General features: G+C 43.0%; 2 protein-coding genes across 11 annotated transcripts in view; both read left to right on the top strand.

The window, feature by feature from the left end:
* NMNAT3 (nicotinamide nucleotide adenylyltransferase 3) overlaps window positions 1-19,936 on the top strand; it is a 97,094-nt gene that overhangs the window by 31,917 nt on the left and 45,241 nt on the right. For 4 of the 10 annotated variants that reach the window (XM_074312926.1, XM_074312922.1, XM_074312927.1 and 1 more), the window contains exons 2-3: window positions 3,698-3,827; window positions 7,318-7,467. The exons of 1 other annotated variant lie outside the window; for it this stretch is intronic. In XM_074312926.1, coding sequence (XP_074169027.1) covers window positions 3,731-3,827; window positions 7,318-7,467 — 247 coding nt within the window. In that variant the 5' untranslated portion in view covers window positions 3,698-3,730. Of the gene's footprint in view, window positions 1-3,142; window positions 3,162-3,697; window positions 3,828-7,317; window positions 7,468-19,936 lie in introns of those variants that run through there. 5 more of the 10 variants (XM_019747488.2, XM_019747470.2, XM_074312923.1 and 2 more) reach the window with 4 other exon arrangements.
* On the top strand, window positions 11,879-17,154 carry LOC109455747 (small ribosomal subunit protein eS17). Its single transcript, XM_074312929.1, is given in 1 exon segment — window positions 11,879-17,154. A coding segment is annotated over 1 exon segment (456 nt). The 5' UTR covers window positions 11,879-13,914; the 3' UTR covers window positions 14,371-17,154.

Raw genomic sequence — 19,936 nt, 5'->3', positions numbered from 1 at the left:
ATTAAACAACCCATTCCTCTGTTTCTCAGTATCGACTCTTAGCTCAGGTCCAGGGACAAGTGACGCTTAGAGCTGAGTATTTCTGGTTGGTGCTAGATGGAAGACCACAGCAGTGGCACTTGGGAGCGGCCTTCCTCGGGAGCACTGTCATGCGGGAGACCCTGCTCGCTGCGCCATGTGTCGTGCAGGGAGGCCTGCAGGGTCTCTGGTCCCGCTCCCCACATAACACAGGATATGGTGAGGCCAAAAAGGAACACCCATGGAGCCATAGGTAGGGGAGTCATAGCACTATATTCTCTCTGGCGGCACTATATTCTCACTGGAGGCTGGATCCACACTGTCCGCAAACCGCCATCCACACTTGCCAGCCCAGCCGCCATCTTCTTGCTAGCCCCCATTCTTTCTCTCTTCTCCTCTTCTCCTAGCGTAGCCACAGCAGTTATATTGTGGCCAATGGCTCACTGGTTACAGCTGACAGCCAACTAGCCACAGCTGATGGCCATGCAATCACAATTGATGGCCATTTACTACCTGAGCCAGCACCTGTCTATGTGAGGCCGAGAGCCTGGAAACTGCTTTCTGGGGCTCTGCCCCCACAAGCACTCTTCTGTGGTGACATCTTCCAAACTGAGAAGGCTGACAGCTTCCTAAGGGCCACTAGATTTTGATCATAGGTGAATATAAAAATGCTGCAGCCTTTTTCAAACAAGGTGAACAAACATATAGAAGCAGATGTGGGTATGGCGAATTCTGCTTTAAGCATAATGGAAAGAAAAAGGAGCTAGTATTTCTGGAGAACTAACTACGGGCTACGTACTGTGCCAGGTGGGTCAATTCTGATAACCCCCATGACAACCCTAGGAGGCTTGTAATTTATCTCTATTTTCCGTGTGTCTCACCGAGGCTGGGGAGAAGTTGATTAGGGCTCTTCACCAGAAAGCAAGCACAAACCCTTCCCTCCCAGGTGTGTTGAAAGAATCAGCCTCGATGTGGAGTTTTGTCACAGTGCCCGGCCTGTCCCTCAGTAAACCAGGTAGCTGGTACTCAGATTCCACCTCCTGAGGGTGGGGAGACGGGAGACCTCGTTCCATTCCTTGGGCTCCTTCACATCTTTTGAAAATTCTCAAAACTGAAGAACCAGGCTGCGTTTGCCTGGGAGTCTCATAATTAGAATGAGGGCTTAATTGGCATGTTTGTTTCCTCCGGGGGTGGCTGGCAGAGGATCCTCACACCCGACAAAGAAGGCTTGCTTTGCTTTTGTTCGTAGCACAGTGCGCCCATAGCAACAGCAGGTGAAGCCAACAAAGTTGAAAAGAAAAAGCACCCAGAGTTCACGTGAAGGTTGATTGCCCTGGAGAAGTTGACACACTCGCACAGATGGCAATGATTTTGCCAGGTCCTGAAAAATGTGCTCGTCAATCCCACAAATACATACTGCGTCTCTTGTTTTCTTTAAGATGAGGAGTCCGGTCAATAGGTCTGTGTAATGAAAGATGTTTGTAGAACCCATTTCCATTCTGCCCGAAGCCATCTGCTTTATGTCTATAATAAACAGGGATGTTTTCAGCTGCTTTTCCGGGCCAGGTCCTGTTAGAAGCGCTCACCACAGGGAAAGGTAAATTGACTGCCTCCCAAACGATGAGCGTTCGCACATTACATCTGCGGTGACGGGCACTTAACCTTCCCGGCTCGCCTTTCCTCTCTGTGTCTCTGCGACGGCCTGTGACAAATGGGCTGAGGGGCGCTTGCTTAGTTAGAATTTAGTACGTGTGGGGCATTGGCCAGCATCACACTACTTGGTGATTAAGGTGATATGTAGGCAGCAGGGAAGGCCATCCTCCGGGAAGCTGGGGACTGCCTAACCTCTTCGGGTAACCATCCTGGGCCTTCCTGATCCATCATCAGGGGAACACTTTCCAAAACAGAAATATGAGTAAGTCACATGCCGGTTTAAAATCCTTCAGAGGCTCCTCATTATCCATAGGATAAAATCTACACCCACAGACCCCTTGGGGGCCTGCATGATCCTTGCACCCTCTGCAGCCTCAGCTTGGGCCACCCACACGTCAGTTCACACCCACCCATGGCCACAATGATATGCTTTTAGCTCATGACCCACCTATGGTGGTGGTTCCTACACTTTTGCAGTGCTGGTCCCTGGGCCCGAAACACCTGTCAGCATCCTCCTCACTAGCTCAATTCCTGCACCTTTCCTGCCCTAGCCTGAAGGCACCTCAGAGAACCAGCCCCTCCATGAGTGAGTGTGTTAGTTTCCTCTGGCTGCTGTACCAAAGCACCACAAATTATTGGCTTCAAACAACCCAATTTCATTTTACAGTTCTAGAGGTTAGAAGTCTGAAATGAAGGTGTCGGCGGGGCTGTGTTCCTTCTGAAGGCTCTCGGGGAGAATGTTTCCTTGCCAGTTCCAGCGTCTAGAGGCCGTTGGCGCTGCTTGGTTCATGGCCCCTTCCTCCATCTTCAAAGTCAGCTGCATAGCATCTTCTTTCTGTGCGCTGCTTTGGTCCTTACATCTATATCTGTCTGAGCCTCCTGCCTCCCTCTTATTAGGACCCTCTGCATAAAATTGGGCCATCTGGATAACCTAGGATGATCTCCCCATTTCAAGATCCTTAATTTAATCACATCTACAAAGTCCCTTGGCCTGCCAGAGCGGCTCTGGTGACCTCCAGGTTTCCAGGACAGAGGGGAAAACTTCGGTGTCATGTTCAGGAGGACAGTGGGTCCTTGTTGGTGGGATCCTGGCATTGAAGATGGCACAGCAGGGCAGGAATGCCTTACCTGACTTAGGTCTGAGTCAGGTGAGGTGGGGTCTGGGTGGGGGGGGGTCTTAAGTTCCTCTAGGAAGCCAGAAAGGTCAGTTTATATCTCTGGAAGTTTATATCTTGAATGTTTGGGACAAAACCAAAGAGAGAAGGTGGCGGTCTGCAAAGGATGATGTGTGGTTGGCAACGTTCACTCATTCTCTCGTTCATCCCACATGCCTTTCCTGAGCTGGGAACCGTGCAGGAGTTGAGGGGACCCAGCTGAATAGGAAACCACCCTGTCAGAATTTATCTTCTACTTGGGGAAGAGCGACATGGGACCCAATCAATGATGGTTCTATGGCTGACGAAAGAAGAAAGTGATCAAATGTGGAGCAGGTACATTAGCCCAGTGGGGGAGAGAGGCACTGGGTAAAGCCTCCAAGGAGAAAACCTTCACAGCAGGAGTGAGGAGGGCGTTTCAGGTGGTCGGAGCAGCACTGACAGGAGCCAGGAGAAGGGAAGCCGCACGTGTTTGAGGAGCGGGAAGACGTGCTGTCAGGATGACGGTACACCGAGTGGGGGCCAGGGCCAGAAGTGGCATCTCCTTGGCCTCATCTCCAGTTTAATGATAAATTCCAAGAAGGCCATATGCTGCTTTCTCAACTCGTTAAATCCTTCAGCAGCAATTATCGCTCACTCTATGGACTTCTATTAAATGCTTATTGATGAGAAGCCTTCCCCAACAGCAAAAGTCTCCCACGCTCACTCCGTCTCGCTAGATATTATTAGAGGATATTAGTCGATGAGTCACTTTTATGGCATGCATCTGGCCTTGTGTCTGATGAGACTTGCACTCAAATTGGAGCCTGGTTAATTCTCCTGGTGGACCCCTGGAGTGAGTCCTTTTCAACCCTGTCATTGTATTTCTCTAGATTTGGGCTTGGTAGGGGGTTTAGTGGACGCAAATGAGAGCATACAAACGATGCGGCTGCACTGCTCTCCTTCTTGAGCCTGGGACCGTGCACGCACTGCCTGCTCTGCCTGAGACACTGCTCGGACAGGGTAAGTGACCGTTAGAGCAGTGTGGCTCTGCGTGCCCACGGCACGGAAAGAAAAGAAAGGCACTTTCTCAGTGTCATTTATTCTTCTTCCCAACATTGCACTCCATTGCTGTTGATGCCATCATTCAAACAAATGTTCTAATTTACAGTTTTCTGGGAACTTTTGGAAAAATGGATCAAAACCCCAGGTTACCTGAAATGCTGCAGTTACATGTTTCAATGGGCCCTAAAAAATTATGTTTTGTCAAACATGAAATAGAATTTTGAAAGGCTTCATAATAGTTGTGGGAAACAGCCAGCCTCTTCAGATACGTTCCTCACAACGCTGTTCTTATGAATAGCTCAGCACACTCTGCAAATAATATCTCATGAAATCATCCAGTCTTCCTGGGAAGAAGCTAGTAGCAATAGATTGCAGGCTGCTTTCTCATATAGTAGGGGGTGTTCCTTCTGCTTCAAAAGAAGCTGGAAGTAACCACAGCCCACCTAGGTTGAGGGTGTTTTAGCTTCACGCTGTAACTCACAATAGATCCAGAACAGTTTCTCTACATTAGGAGGTGTGTTGGGCCTACCCACCACCAGGATGCAGGTCCTTTGTCTAGTGGGCAGGGCCTTTTCCAGTCTTCACTGAGTCTGACTCTGGGCCCGGCTCTGTGCTTGAAGCTGAGATCCAGAGGTGAAAAAAACACCACTCCTGCTCTTAAGGGGCGTACTATCTGGTGAGTAGGAAAGACACAAGAGCAGGTTTTTGCAGCAGGATGGTATGTGATTTGCTAAAGGTAGATCAGAGATCATCTAACCCAAGCTTGGTGTCAGAAAAGCCTTCTGTACTGTGAACTCCCTGACAGTTGTATTTCCAACTCTGTGGCAGGACACTGTGGATTAGTTAATCCTCTTCCCAACTCCTTTTTCTCTCTGATTCCCACTGGAGAGGCTGCAAAGCTAAAAACTTGCTTTTCCAGCCTCCCTTGTAGCTAGAGTGAACATGTGACCCAGTTCTGGCCAGAGACAGAAGCAAAATCTACAGGGGGCTCTGGGAAAGCTCTTGTGTTCTTGACTACAAAGGGACAACCAGTCTACTCTAGCACCTCGATCCTTCTTCTTGCCTTGGTTGTATTCATGATGGCTGTAGCTACAGCAGTAATCTTACGGTCATGAGGGAAAGCTGAGAGAATTGCAGGTCATTGTAGAGCTGTGATCCAGTGCCAGCAGTGCCAACTTCTAGGCGTTTTGTCATGTGGGAAACAAATCACCTCTATTTGTGAAAGCCGTTGAGGTTCGGCTTCTGGGACTTGCAACCAGATGCATCCCTAACTAATAACAGTCACCTAGCAGGCAGTCCAGAAATAGTGATGGAAGTCAGAAATAATCTGATCACCTGAGTTGGGTGTTAACAGATGGGGGTGTGCTCAGGCTGTTCCAGTTGGAGGACACAGAAATAGCATGTATAAGAGCTTGAAGCAGGAAGTCATGAGGAGCTCACAGATACCACAAACAAGTAGCTCTTCGTTGCTAACGTATGAGGCAGGCAGTGGTTGGGAACAAGCCTGGAGAAGCAGACAGCAGGAACCAGATTAGAACAGTTGCCTTAGATGCAAAGACAGACCCAGGTTCCAGTGACAGAGAACTGTCCGTGTTCCCCCTGGAAATGCAGAATTACAGTCAAGGCCACCGTAACAAGAGGAGTAAGAGGAAGTGAATGCATTCTTCCTGTTGGTCCCTATTAGTCACGTGTTGCTGCATAACAAATTACCCTCCAACTTACAGGTTCACACAACATGCAGTTACGATAGCCCCATTTCTGTGGGTCAGGAAGAGAGGGGCTCACCTGGGCTCCTGACTCAAGAATCTCTTACAGGACTACAATCAGGGTGTTCACAGGGTACAGTCTCATCCAAGGACTTGGCCCAGGAAGGATCCACTTCTACATTCACACACATGGTTGCTGGCAGGATTCAGTTCTTCATGGGCTGTTGGCACCAGGGGTCTCCTTCAGCTCCTCACCCCGTGGGTCACTCCATGAGACAACTCACAACAGGGCAGCTGACGTCATCAGAGTGAGCAAGCGAGAAAGCAGACGAGGGAAGCCAGGGTCTTTTTGTAACCTTCTTTCAGAAACGGAATTCCACTCCGTTGCTGTAATTGACTCATCAGAAACAAGTTACTAGGCCCCGCCCACACTCACGGGGAGGGGACGACAGGTGAATGCTAGGAGGGGCGCATCGTTGGGAGCCATTTTGGAAGCCGCCAACCACAGGCACCGGCCACCTCCTTTCTCCTTCTCCCTTGTCATGGTCAGCACCACAGCCACAGTGATTGTTGATTAAACACTTCTTATGCACCAGGCACTTTCCATACATAGCTCATTTACGCTCACAACAACCCTATAAAAGTAAGTACTGTTATCCCCATCTTGCGTGTTAGGAGACTGAAGCTCCGAGAGGGACTGTGATTTGCCCTACACCACACGGCCAGTGAAAGGTAGAGTTAGGAGTTGAACTGAGGCCTAACTCCAGGGGGGCTCTTCACCACCACTGGAGCAGGCAGCGCCTCAGAGACAGAAGAGCCGTGTCTGCTAGCCTGGAGCCCAGGCTCCTTTCTGCTGTCCTTTAACCTCATCGGTGCTAAAAGCCGATGGGGGTGGAGACAAGAGGGTAGGTTAGGCCCACTCAGAATGCTTAGGCCTCAGGGAAAGGATCACGGGTAAAATCAGAAAAGATCTGTAGATTAGATAATAGTCCTGTAACAATATTAATTTTCTGATTTTAATCATTTCTCTGTAGTTATATAAGAAAATGTCTTTGTTCTTAGGAAACATATTGAAGTATTTAGTGGTAAAGAAGTATTATATCTATAACTGACTCTCAAACATTTCAGAAAATAATTACTTATAGGTATGAGTGTGTGTGTGTGTGTGTGTGTGTGGAGAGAGAGAGAGAATGATAAAGCAAGTGTGGTAAGATGTTACCATTTGGGGAATCTGGGTAAAGGGTATATAGGAATTCTTTGCATAAATTTTGCAACTTTTCTTGTAAGTCGGAAATTATTTTAAAATAAGTTTTTCTAAAGTACTAGCCTACACTGGGACTTGAGTCCTACTTGGACTATCAAAGATGACATTATGAGGGTCTTACATCCCTCCTTTTGACCCCAAGGAGATGGAGACCCATCAGAGCCCAGGAGGGCATAGAGCTTACAAGCAGATCCTGGCCTGTGAGGTCAGGCTGCCCGAGTTGCAGTCCTGGCCTGCAGCTGCTAAGGTCCCTGAGCCATGTAAGTAATGGTTCAGGGTTGTTGAAAGGATTTGGTGAGACCAGGGATATCCAGTTCCTGGCCCACTGTGAGCCTTTCATAAACGTTGTTATTGTTATTATTGCCTCCTCAGTCATCTTACTGAGTGAGAACTAATGCCTTGTGTTTGGTTTTGAGACACTGATATGGACAGTTGTCTTGGTGCCACCTCCCTGACTTGCATTTTTGTTCCCGTGAAGGCAGGGTGGCCACTGCGGTGGGTGTGGATGTGCCTGACAAGATGAAGACCCGAATCCCTGTGGTGCTCCTAGCCTGTGGCTCCTTCAACCCCATCACCAACATGCACCTGCGCTTATTTGAGGTAGCCAGAGACCACCTGCACCAAACAGGTCAGTCAGGGGGCCAGGCCGTGGGTTGGGCCTCACGGGCTTCGCTGGCTGCTGTCATCATCACTGTTATTACACGTAAAAGTGCTCGGTTCATTCATTCATTCATTCATTCATTCATTCACAGCATAACTGGTGGCGTACATTTCCCCCATTATATTCTGAGGGCTCACACCCCTTAGCCGTGTGACAAGAAACAAGTCATATCCCTGGCTGTAAAGTCGAGCCCTGCTCAGGGTTTCTCCACCCCCTGCCCACCTCATGTTATCCATCAATGCTAAAGACCTGGGCACGTTATAGAAGCTGTGCCTCTGTCAGGGCATCCTCCCTGGTGCTCCCAGAAAGCATTTACCTACACAGCCAGATGACTAGGTAGCATGTGTCTTTGAGAACTGCTGCTACTCTTCAGTGGGGAAGCAAACATGATACAGTTGACCCTGGAACAACGCAGGGGATAGGGGCACTGAATCCCCACGCAGCTGAAAATCCATGTATAACTTTTGACTCCTCAAAAAGTTAGTTTTCCCTCAGTATTCATGGGGGATTGGTTCCAAGACGTCCGTGGATACCTAAATCCATGTATGCTCAAGTCCCTTTTATAAAATAGCGTAGAATAATGCAGAAAATGCTGTCTTCAGCCCACAGTTGGTTGATGCCCTGCATGTGAAATCCACAGATACAGAGGGCAGACTGTGTATTTACCCAAAAAAATCCACGTATAATTGGACCCATGCAGTTCAAACCGATATTGTTCAAGGGTCAATGTATAATGGGGATTTTGACATTTTCTCCTTTGAAAGAATAGATCTTAGATAACAAATTAACAGTCTTAGATAGAGGGCATTTCCAACACAGATAGCATGGCTTTGCCAGAAATATTTAATGTGGGACTGTTTCATCTCCTTGACTGTCCATTTCATTATCAAGAGAGTAAAATGGCATTTGGAATCTGCTTGATTATTTCTAAAGAATACAAATCATTTATATATTGCTGTCAGATATATATGAAAGCATTTATTATGTATTTATATGTCTTATATAGTCATATATGTATTTCGTGTTTTTGTATTGTTCAAAGTGTTTGTCTTTAAGGCCTTGTTTTTACACCAGAATCAGTTCTTATTTACTTTTAGTGTAAAAAAAAAAAAGTATTTGAGTAACATGTAAATCATTTCTTCCAAGAAATTATATACAATGTCAGTTTATTTTAAAGGAAATGCTTTTGTTTACACAACATTTTTTTGTTATTCAAAAAGTAAAAGAGGGTGTCTATCCTTCATAAATAAATAGCTCTTTCAAAGGAATAAAAAAATCCAAACAATTCCACTAAAACTGGTCAGTGAACATTAGTAGGCAATATACCAAAGAAGAACTATAAATGGTCAATAAGTTTTGGAAAAGATGCTCGGCATCACTAATAATCAGTGAACATGCAAATAAAAACATGTTAAACACCACACGGTTATAAGCACCACGAGGACAGTTACGGTGGCTGCTTGAGCACCACAGAATTGCCACCACTGGACTTGTAGTTGGTGCTCAGTGAATATCTGTTGTAGGAGTAAATAGTTTCAGCTTATGAGATTGGCAAAGATTAAAGATTGACAGAATTCAGTGCTGGCAGGATAGGGAGGGACATAGACACTCTCATATATTTGTAGTGATAGGATAAGTGATATTTGGAGGGCACTTTGCTCCTCTGTGACAAAAAATTTAAAGTCTGTACCCATACCCATAATGAGGAGGAAAATCAATCAAAACTGAAGAAGTGACACAGATGTTAGAACTAGCAGAGAAGGACATTAAAACATTTACTATAATTATGCACCATATGTTTAAAAATTAAATAAAGACATGGAAAATATAAAAAGGATTCAAATCAAATATCTAGAGATGAAAACTACAATACATAAAATGAAAAATACACTGGATGGCATTAACAACAGATTAAACATTACAGAAAGAAAAGCCAGTGAACTTGAAAATATTGCAACAGAAACTATGTAAAGTGACATAAAGAGAGAAAAAAAGAATTTAAAAAAGAAAGAAAAGAATCTCAATGAGTTATGAGATAACTTAAAATGTATTAATATATTTTTATTAGAATCCCAGAAGGAAATAAAAACCAAACAGGAAAAGGTATTTGAAGAAATGATCACTGTAATTTATGATAACAGAGGCACAAGTAACAAAAGAAAAAATAGACAAATTGGACTTGATGAAAATTTTTAAAATGTTACGCATCAAAAGACACTGTTGGGGCAGCCGGATGGCTCAGTTGGTTAGAGCGCAAGCTCTCAAAAACAAGGTTGCCTCTCATTTGTTTGTCTTGTTCTTTTGTTGTTTTTGGTTTATATACCACATATCAGTGAAATCATATGGTTCTCTGCTTTTTCTGTCTGACTTATTTCGCTTAGCATTATACTCTCAAGATCCATCCATGTTGTCGCAAATGTTCCTATATCATCTTTTCTTACTGCTGAATAGTATTCCATTGTGTATATATACCACAACTTCTTTATCCATTCATCTAAAAAACTCATAGACACAGACAATAGTTTAGTGGTTACCAGAGGGTAAGAGGAGTGGGGGGTGGAAGATGAGGGTAAGGGGGATCAAATATATGGTGATGGAAGGAGAACTGACTCTGGGTGGTGAACACACAATGTGATTTATAGATGATGTAATACAGAATTGTACACCTGAAATCTATGTAATTTTACTAACAATTGTCACCCCAATAAATTTAAAAAAAAACAAGGTTGTCAGTTCAATTCCCACATGGGATGGTGGGCTGTGGCCCCTGCAACTAAAGATTGAAAACGGCAACTGGACTTGGAGCTGAGCTGTACCCTCCACAACTAGATTGAAGGACAATGACTTAGAGCTGATGGGCCCTGGAGAACACTGTTCCCCAATATTCCCCAATGAAATTTATTAATAAAAAAAAAGACGCTGTCAACAGACTAAAAATGCAGCCCACAGAATGGGAGGGAAATATTTGCAAATCATATCTAATAATTGCATAATATCCAGAATACATAGAGAACGCATAAAATCAATAATAAAAAGCAACCAACCCGATTCAAAAATGGGCAAAGGACTTGAATAGACATTTCTCCAAAGAAGATACACAAATGGCCAAGAAACACAAGAGATACGCAACATCACTAATCATTAGGGAAATGCAAGTCAAGTAAAAATGAGATTCCACCATTCACCCATTAGGATGTCTACCGTGTTTCCCCGAAAATAAGACCTACCCGGACCATCAGCTCTAATGCGTCTTTTGGAGCAAAAATTAATATAAAACCTGTCTTATATTATATTATTTTACATAAGACCCGGTTTTATATTATATTATATAAGACCCAGTCTTATAGTATATTAAAATAAGACTGGGTCTTATATTAATTTTTGCTCTAAAATACGCATTAGAGCTGATGGTCCAGGTAGGTCTTATTTTGGGGGAAACATGGTACTATAAAAAAAAAAACACAAAAAAAACAGAAAACAAGTGTTAGTGAGGATGTGGAGAAATTGGAGCCCTTGGGCACTTTTGGTGGGAATGCAAAATTGTGGAAAACAGTATGGAATTTTCTCAAAAAATTAAAACTAGAATTTCCATTTGACCCAGCAATTCCACTTCAGGGTATATCCCCAAAAATGGAAAGCCCAGTCTCAAAGAGATATTTGTAGCAGCAGATGTTTATAGCAGTATTATTCACAATAGCCAAAATGTAGAAGCAACCCAAGTGTCGACTGATGGATGAATAGATAAGCAAAATGGGGTACATACATATAGTACATCCATCAAAAGGAAGGAAATTCTGTAATGATCCAACATGAACGAACCTTGAGGACGTTATGCTAAGTGAAATTAGCCAGTCGGAAAAAGACAAACACTGTATGATTCCGCCAAATTCATAGACCAAAATTAGAATGGTGGTTGCCAACAAGTGGAGAAGTGTGTGTGTGGGGGGGAGATAGGGAATTATTGTTTAATGGGTGTAGAGTTTCAGTTTTACAAGATGAAAAGAGTTATGGAGATGGATGGTGGTGATGGTTGCCCAACATTATGAATGTATTTAATACCAGTGAACAGACTCTTAAAATGGTTAAGATGGCAAATTTTGTTATGTATATTTTACAACAATTTTTTTAGAACTGCTTCCCCCTGCACCTCCCCCCACACACACACACAAAGATGGTTTCATTGGTGAATTCTATCAAACATTTCAGGAAGAAATAATACCAGTTGTATACAAACTGTTCCAGAAATCAAAAAAGAGAGACTATTTTCCCACTCTACCTATGAGGCCTGTATTGCCCTGATATGAAAACTATATACCAATATTCCTCATGAACATAGATTTTTAAAATTTTAAACAAAATATTTCAAAAGTATCCAACAATACATATAAATGATAATATATCATTACCACGGTGTGTTGTCCCAGAGATGCAAGGTTAGTTTGACTCCCAAAAATCAGTCAATGTAATTCATTAGATTAACAAACTGAAAAGGAAGAAATATATGAGTATCTCAACAGACACAGAAAAGACAGTTGTCAAAAGCCAACATCCATCCCTGATATTGAAAAAAAAAAGAAAAGAAAAAAACACTCAGCAAACTAAAAATAGAAAGGAATTTCCTCAAACCCCCCAAAAAAGGCATCTATGAAAAACCTAAAATTAATACCTTAATGGTGAAAGACTAAATGTTAAGATCAGAAACCAGGTAAGATGTCCATTCTTACCACTTTAATGAACATTGTACTGGAGGTTCTAGCCAAAGCAGGAAGGCAAAAAATAAAGAGCATCCAGATTGAAATGGAAAAAAAAATGTATTTTTGTATAAGATATAATCATCTATGGAGAAAATCCATAAAAATCTACAAAAAAGCTCCTAGAATTAATAGGTGAGTTTAGTAAGGTTACTGGATACAAGATCAATATATAAAAATCAATTGTTTTTATATAGACAAGTAACAAAGAATCATAAAATCTTAAAATGATACTTTTTCAATTGCATAAAATATTCTTAGGGATACATCAGGCAAGAGTGTACAAGACCTATACACTTAAAACTACAAAACACTGCTAAGATAAATTAAAGACAGCTTAATTTAAATGGAGAGATATAACTTGTTTTACGCGTTGGAAGTCTCAACAGTGTTAAGATGTCATTTCTTCCCAGAGTTACCTATAGATTCAACTCAATCCCAATAGGCTTTTTGATAGAAATTGGAAAGCTGATTGTAAAATTCATATGGAAATACAAATGACCTAAGTTAGCCAAAATAACTTCGAAAAAGAGAAACAAAGTTGGAGGATTAACACTACCTGATTTCATAACTCATTATAAAGCTATAGTACTCATGACAGTTTGGTATTTGGTGTAAAGATAGTTAAATACAGAATAGAGAGCACCAAATTTGACCCCCGCTTACACAGATAACTGATTTTTGACAAAGGTGCAAAGGCTATGCAGTAGAGAAAGGATAGTCTTTTCAGAAATAAAATGGTGCTGGAACAATTGGATATCCATATGCAAAAAAAAAAAAAAAAAGAAGCACTTTAATCCATAGCTTATAACATATACAAAAGCTAACTCAAAATGGATCATAAACTTTAATGTAAAACTTAAAACTATAAAATTCTAGGAGAAAATCTTTGTGACCTTTGGTTAGGTAAAAATATCTTAGATAAAACACTACCAAAGTATGGTCCAAAATAGAAAAAAAAAAGATAAACTAGACTTCATCAAAATTAAAAGTTTCTGCTCTTCAAAACACACTAAGAAAATGAAAAGACAAGCCACAGACAGGGAGAAAAGATTTGTAAAGCATATATCAAACAAAGGACTTACATCTAGGATGTATAAGGACCTCTCAATTCAATTTTAAAAAAAAAAAAAAACCACCTAAATAACTCAATTAAAAAATGGGCAAGATATTTGAACAGCCTCTTCACCAAAGAAGATATATGGATGGCAAATAAGTACATGGAAAGATCATCAATTGCATAACGGAATTACAGGGGGAAAAAAACACAGTAAGATAACACTGCACGCCTATTAGAAACGCTAAAATTTTGAAACTAACCATACCAAGACGTGGAGCAGTTGGAGTTCTCATACACTACTGATAGGAATGTGAACGGAACAATAGGTGTGGAAAACAGCTCGGCAGTTTCTTACAAGTTAAATGCTTACCTACCATGTGATTCAGCCGCCATACCTAGGTATTTACCCAGGAGAAATTAAAGCATATGTTCATGCAAAGACTTGTGCAGGAATGTTCAGAGCAGCTTTAACTATGATAATGCCAAACTGGAAACAATCCAAGCATCCATGAACATGTCAACAGATAAACAGATGGCGATAGAGTGGGATAGTACTCAGCAATAAAAAAGAATGAACCGCTCTTGTACCAGGGACCCGCCAAGATGGGCTGCGTTGGCATCAAGACCGTGAAGAAGGCGGCCAAGATCACCATCACCGAGAAGGACTACACGCGCCTGGGCAGTGACTTCTACAGCAAGCACGTGTCCGAGGAGATCTCCATTATTCCATCCAAGAAGCTCTGCAACAAAATAGCTGGCTATGTCATACATCTGATGAAGCGGATTCAGAGAGGTCCCGTAAGAGGTGTCTCCATCAAGCTGCAGGAAGAGGAAAGAGAAAGGAGAGATAATTATGTTCCTGAGGTCTCAGCCCTGGGTTAGGAAATCATTGAAGTTGATCCGGACACTGAGGAAATGCCAAAGCTCTTGGACTTTGACAGTCTGTCCACCCTGCAGCTCCCTCAGCCTACAGGTGGGATGAATTTTAAAACACCCCGGGAGCTGTTTGAATCTTCCTGCTGTGCTGTCATAGTTTCGATAAACCCTGGACAACCTTAAAAAAAAAAAAAAAGAAAAGAAAAAGAATGAACCAAAACCACAAATGAATCTCAGGTATACTGAGTGGAAGAAGCCAGACCAAAAAGGAGTATATACTATATGTAGTCTGTTTATATAAAATTCTAGAAATTGCAAACTAATCTAGTGACGGCAAACAGATTAGTGGCTGGGCGTGGGGGAGCGGCATGGGGCAGACGAGAAGGATTACACAGTGGCACAAGGAAAGTTTCGGAGATGACGGATGTGTTTGTGATCTCGATTGTGGTATTGGTTTCATGGGTATATACATACGTTAAAACTTACCAAATTATACCTTTTAAGTATGTGTCGTTTATTGACATCAACTACACCTCGATAAAAAATACCAAACTTAAAAAAAAAAAAAAGACTCCACAAGGTATCTTCAGTCATATATAAAATGGGATAAATTCTGTAGGACAAATGTCCCAATTTCTTTAACAAATAAGTAGCAAGCAAGAAACAGGGATTTCAAACCATATAATTCAACAGAGATTTAAGAGACACATAAACCAAATACCATGCATGGACCTTATTTGAATCCTGATTCAAATCAACTATAAAATGATATTCGTGAGAGAGTTGGGAAAAGCTGAACACCAACTGGATATTAGATGGTATTAAAGAATTATTGTTTAATTTTTAAAGCCAATAATTGTTGTGTTAAAACAAAAATTGTCTTAATCTCTTGGAAGAAAGAGTATATACCCTTGGTCTAGCAATTCCACTTCACAGAATTTATCCTAAAAACAAGTATGTGGAGAAAAAAGAGAATATTTCTATTTCAGGGGAAGAAGAAACGTATTCCCTGTTTATTTTTCAATAGTGTGTGGAATCATGTTCTTTTCAGGGTATGTAGCTTCTACTTGGCATGATGTATACATCTGCTTGACTCTTAGCTGCTGAGTGGCTTTTCCTGCCAACTTCAACTCATCAGAAATGCCCCCTGGCTTTTTGGGCATTGCCTTCGCTGTGAGATTTCTCAGGGCAGGGCCTGTGCTCAGCTTTCTAGGATGTGCTGCTTCAGACAGCTACCTCTGCACACTGTCTGAGGACTTCAGATGCTTGATGTACTTGCACAAGCTCCTTTATCCACATGGTAAAGCTCTGGCCGGGCCCAGGGATGTGCCAGACAGTATTCCTGATCCCCAAAGGTCATGGTTACCACAGAATGCGTGAATAATTAAGCACGGATACAGTATATTATATCGGATTTCTATCACTTGGGGTATTAATAAGTTGAAGGGGCTGGGTCACAAATGCCCTCCAATACCTTCTTGCCTTTATGCTCAGTCACTCCTCTATGGAAAGTACTGGTCATTTTTGAAAGTCCAGAATGGATTCTCCTGCCTGTGACTTTGAATGTTATGCATTGGATTGACACCTTTCAACATCCCGTAGATACTGACTGCATCTTCTAGAGGTAGAGTTGATTAAATTGCATCCCCTGCCATTTAGAAAAAGAAATGTACAGTGTATGTGGCCAGAGACGCATGGGAGCAGGTGAGGTGGCACTAGATGCAAAGGAGGGATGTCTCCCAACTGGAGTTGGAGGAAGCTTCTTGGAGGAGGTGCCTCCCAAGCTTAAAGAGTGTGAAAGGCTTAGGCAGGCACTGTTTTGGGGAGATTATGGGCAGAGAAAGCAGCATGCGTAAAACACGGAGGAGGAAGAGAATCACATTCTAGCACATGGGAGAGAGATGACATAGGACCTGGCTGATATGACAGGTCCTAGAGAAGGAACTTTCTTGTCACCGTGAGGGTCTCTCCTGTCGTTGACTGCAGCCTCCCACAGCTAGCAGATCTGCGCACCGAGCCATAACTTGACCCGTCGTCTCTCCAGAGACAAATATTTAAACAGCGCCTTTCTTCTCTGTCAGAGTCAGTTCACAATTAAGGCTGGATGAAAATCTGGCCCCACAGCTGACTTCCTGTTTTCATGAGGAAAACTAAATCTCCCTTCTGTTGGTATATTGTCACTAAAACTACTCACAATTTTAATTTGATATTGCATGCATATAAATTGAATTAAAACAAGCTAACGCAATTTGTTTAGTACCTTCAAATAGAAATTAATAGTATCTTCCAAGTTTGCTGCAGCAGTTCTAATTTTGAACTCTTTCCCCTTCACAAGCATCCCTTCTTCAAAATACAATTTTCTTTCCTTCTTTTGTTTACTTCTTCCCTTTTCTTCTGAAATAACAGCAAAACCTTAAAAACTGACGGAGACACTATAATATATCAAAAGTTTTAGCTCTCTTTGGTCCTGTGATAACACACACCTTTGTAATGAAAAAATTATGCATTAGATGAAAACTTAGATCTGTAGATTTTCATTATTACACTGACAAAGTCATACATGCTCAAAGGATAGAATGTTGAACCAGCTATTATTTTACCCTCCTTTACTTGAAAGAATGTTTGGGGATAAGAGATGGGGCTGGCAGGAATGTGTGGTGTCTGTGGATTTTCAGTGTTTTATAGTGTTGTTCTTTGTTTCGTCAGAGGTCCTTCCTTGCCCTGCACGGCGTGCTGTGTGGGGCGCTCACGGAGAGGATTCTCAAAAGCTTGGTGGACGAATATGTGTATTGGGCCTGGGTCGTTGTGAAAAGTTCATTTGGGATTTTTATTCTTGGTTTGCTGAATTGTTTTAAATTTTATTTTATTGGGGAATGTTGGGGAGCAGTGTGTTTCTCCAGGGCCCATCAGCTCCAAGTCACTGTCCTTCAGTCTAGTTGTGGAGGGTGCAACTCAACCCCAAGTCCAGTCACCGTTTTCAATCTTTAGTTGCAGGGGCACAGCCCACCATCCCATGTGGGAATCAAACCGGCAACCCTGTTGTTCAGAGCTCGCGCTCTAACCAATTAAGGCATCCGGCGGCCCCTTGGTTTGCTGATTTTTGACAGAAATGATTCAGCCCAGTCAATAGCATCAGACACACCTAAAGCATTCTTTGAATATATTAAGAATTTGAGCCTGCATTTCTCTTAAGATGCTGGATGTATTCCCAGTTGTAAGTAGTTGTTTTCACAACATGTAGTCACAAACTTACTAATGGAGGTTGAATTCAATTTGAATCCTATTTTCTGTTATTTCAATGGCTTATTGTTTTTAGTCAATATAATTTGGCCATTGGCCTGTATTTCAACAACAAGTCTACTTGTGTTTCATTTGTAGAATCAAACTGTCAGATTAATTAATACTTATTCATTAATGATTATATCATACCTGTTCGTTTTACATACCTAACAAACTCATATCATCCTTGCTATTTGCCAGGTTGTGTTCTAAGTGCTTTACATGAACTCATTTAACCTTCATAACAACCATACGATGTGGGTACTGTTACTCTCCCATTGTTCAGATGGGGCAACTGAGGCTCCAAGAGATTGAGTAACTTGCTGAGGTCACACAGCCAGTAAGTGGTACAGAGTTTCCCCTGGAGTGTGTGCTCATAACCGCCATACCATGTTGCCTCCATTTAGTCAACAAATGTCTCACTGAGCGCCTGTCAGTGCTGGGAGCTGTGCTAGATGCGGCAAAATATGGGAGCAGAAGTGATCCCTGTGCTCCTGGGGGAGTGCCTTAGTCACCTCAGCCTTTTATAATCAAAATACCGTGGACTGGGAGGCTTATGAACCACAGAAGTTTATGTCTATAGATCTGCAGACAGGAATTCCAGGGTCGGGGTGTGAACATGAGCGGGTTCAGGTGAGAGCTCCCTTCCAGGTTGCATGCTGCCAACTTCTCAGTGCACCCTCACAGGTGGGTGCGGAAGGGAAGCAAGCTTTCCACGGCCCTGGTAAGGGCGCTAATCCCACTCAGGAGTGCGCCATCCTCAGGACCTCATCTCGTGCTAATTCTCTCCTAACGGCCCTGCCTCCCAGTACCGTCACGTTGGGGCTGGGGCTTCAACATTCGGATTTGGGGGGAGGGGAGGGGACATAAACATTCAGGCTATAACAGATAGACAGACATTAATCAGATCCCACAGAGGAAAACCTACTCAGGTGATATCTGCCACTAAGGGGAAGTTCCAGATGCTATGGGTGTGAACAGCGAGGCAATTTGACACAGGCTGAAAGTTCTGGGAAAGTGTTTCTGAAAATGTAAGGAGCAGAATCGTCAGGTACTTTTTAGGTTAAAGTGAGGTTGGCTAACGCCAGGGGATGCAGGAAAAGCGCATTCTTAGCATAGAAAAGTGGTGTGCAAAGTCCCTGTGATGGGAAAGAGCGTACCACCCAGGCAGGACTAGATTGTGATGGCGGTGGAGCTGGGAGCAAAGGGGCGTATTGCAGGAGGTAAGGCGAGAGAGAGCAGCCGGGGAAACGATGAGAGCCTTGCAGGCCGTTGTGAAGGAATTTGGTTTTCATCCTAACAGCTATGAGACCTGCATACCCTTTCCTCTCCCCCCCGGCCACACACACACACACACACACACACACACAAAGGGTGAGTGGCGGTAAGCCACTTGGCTGATGAGGTAGTTGAAGCCATATTTTTTGAGAAGGGTGATGATGGCCATAAAGAGAAGTTGACAGATGTGGAAGGTAATTAGAAGGTAAAGTTGACCTGATAATGAATTGGATCTGAGGGGGAGAGAGAGTGCCATCCACTGAGAAAGAGAGAGTCCTGCAGGTAGACCAGAACTGAGCAAGGCACAAGTTCAGCTTCAGACACGCTGAGTTTGAGAGACTTGTGAAACGTCTAAAAGAAGGTGATTAGAAGTCAGAGGAGAAGACAGACTTCGAGATAGACATTAGCAAGTGATCTGTGGATAATAAATGACGATCTCCATAGGGCTAAACGGATCACAGACAGAGCTGTAGAGAGAGATGCGCCCTCAGGAGCTGCAACATTAGCAGCCCCACACGGGAGGATGAGCTTGCAAAGGAGCCCGGGGAAGCCGAGAAGTGGGAAGGAACCAGAGCCGGTTCTGTCACAAAAGACAGGAAGGACGAGGGGTCCCCAACATGTAATGCTACTAAGAGGTCAAGTTAGATCAAGACTGAAAGATCACACGTGGGGTTTAGTCTTCTCTATGGGAAGGCTTTTATTGACGCAGTGGCATTGACGACCATATTGGCGAGAATGAGAGAAGAAATGGAGGCAGTTCTTCCAGGGATGACGATGCTCCAGGTGAAGTGGGGTTGCAAGTACAAGAGCAAGGAGGGCTTATTCGCAGTGATAGGTGGAGGGAGCAAACAGACTAGCAGCCCTGGGGAAGCAGGAGGGCCCTGTCCAAAGGGGGGAATCACCATACCTTCCAATTTCTCAAGAGAAGCTGCAAATAGGAATTTTCATGTTTCAAAGATTGTTGATTGATACATTGTTTGCGATTGCAAAATATGAGAAACAAAATATTCAATTGTCAACACAGATTCAACTCTAATAAGTAAGTTTCTTTTGCCCAGAGTCATGGGCCTGTAATTCTGAAACTACTTTCTATATATCCTAGGATTAAGCAATAAGTAAATACCATGCAGATAACAGAAGTCGGGTTTCTCACTGTTTGGACAAGGGCGTTACAAATATAGACAGAGGGAAC

This window comes from Rhinolophus sinicus, linkage group LG10 (assembly GCF_036562045.2).
Source record: "Rhinolophus sinicus isolate RSC01 linkage group LG10, ASM3656204v1, whole genome shotgun sequence".
Taxonomy (NCBI): domain Eukaryota; kingdom Metazoa; phylum Chordata; class Mammalia; order Chiroptera; family Rhinolophidae; genus Rhinolophus; species Rhinolophus sinicus.
The sequence above is the reverse complement of the archived record's forward strand: the minus strand, read 5'-3'. Positions and strand labels throughout refer to the sequence as shown.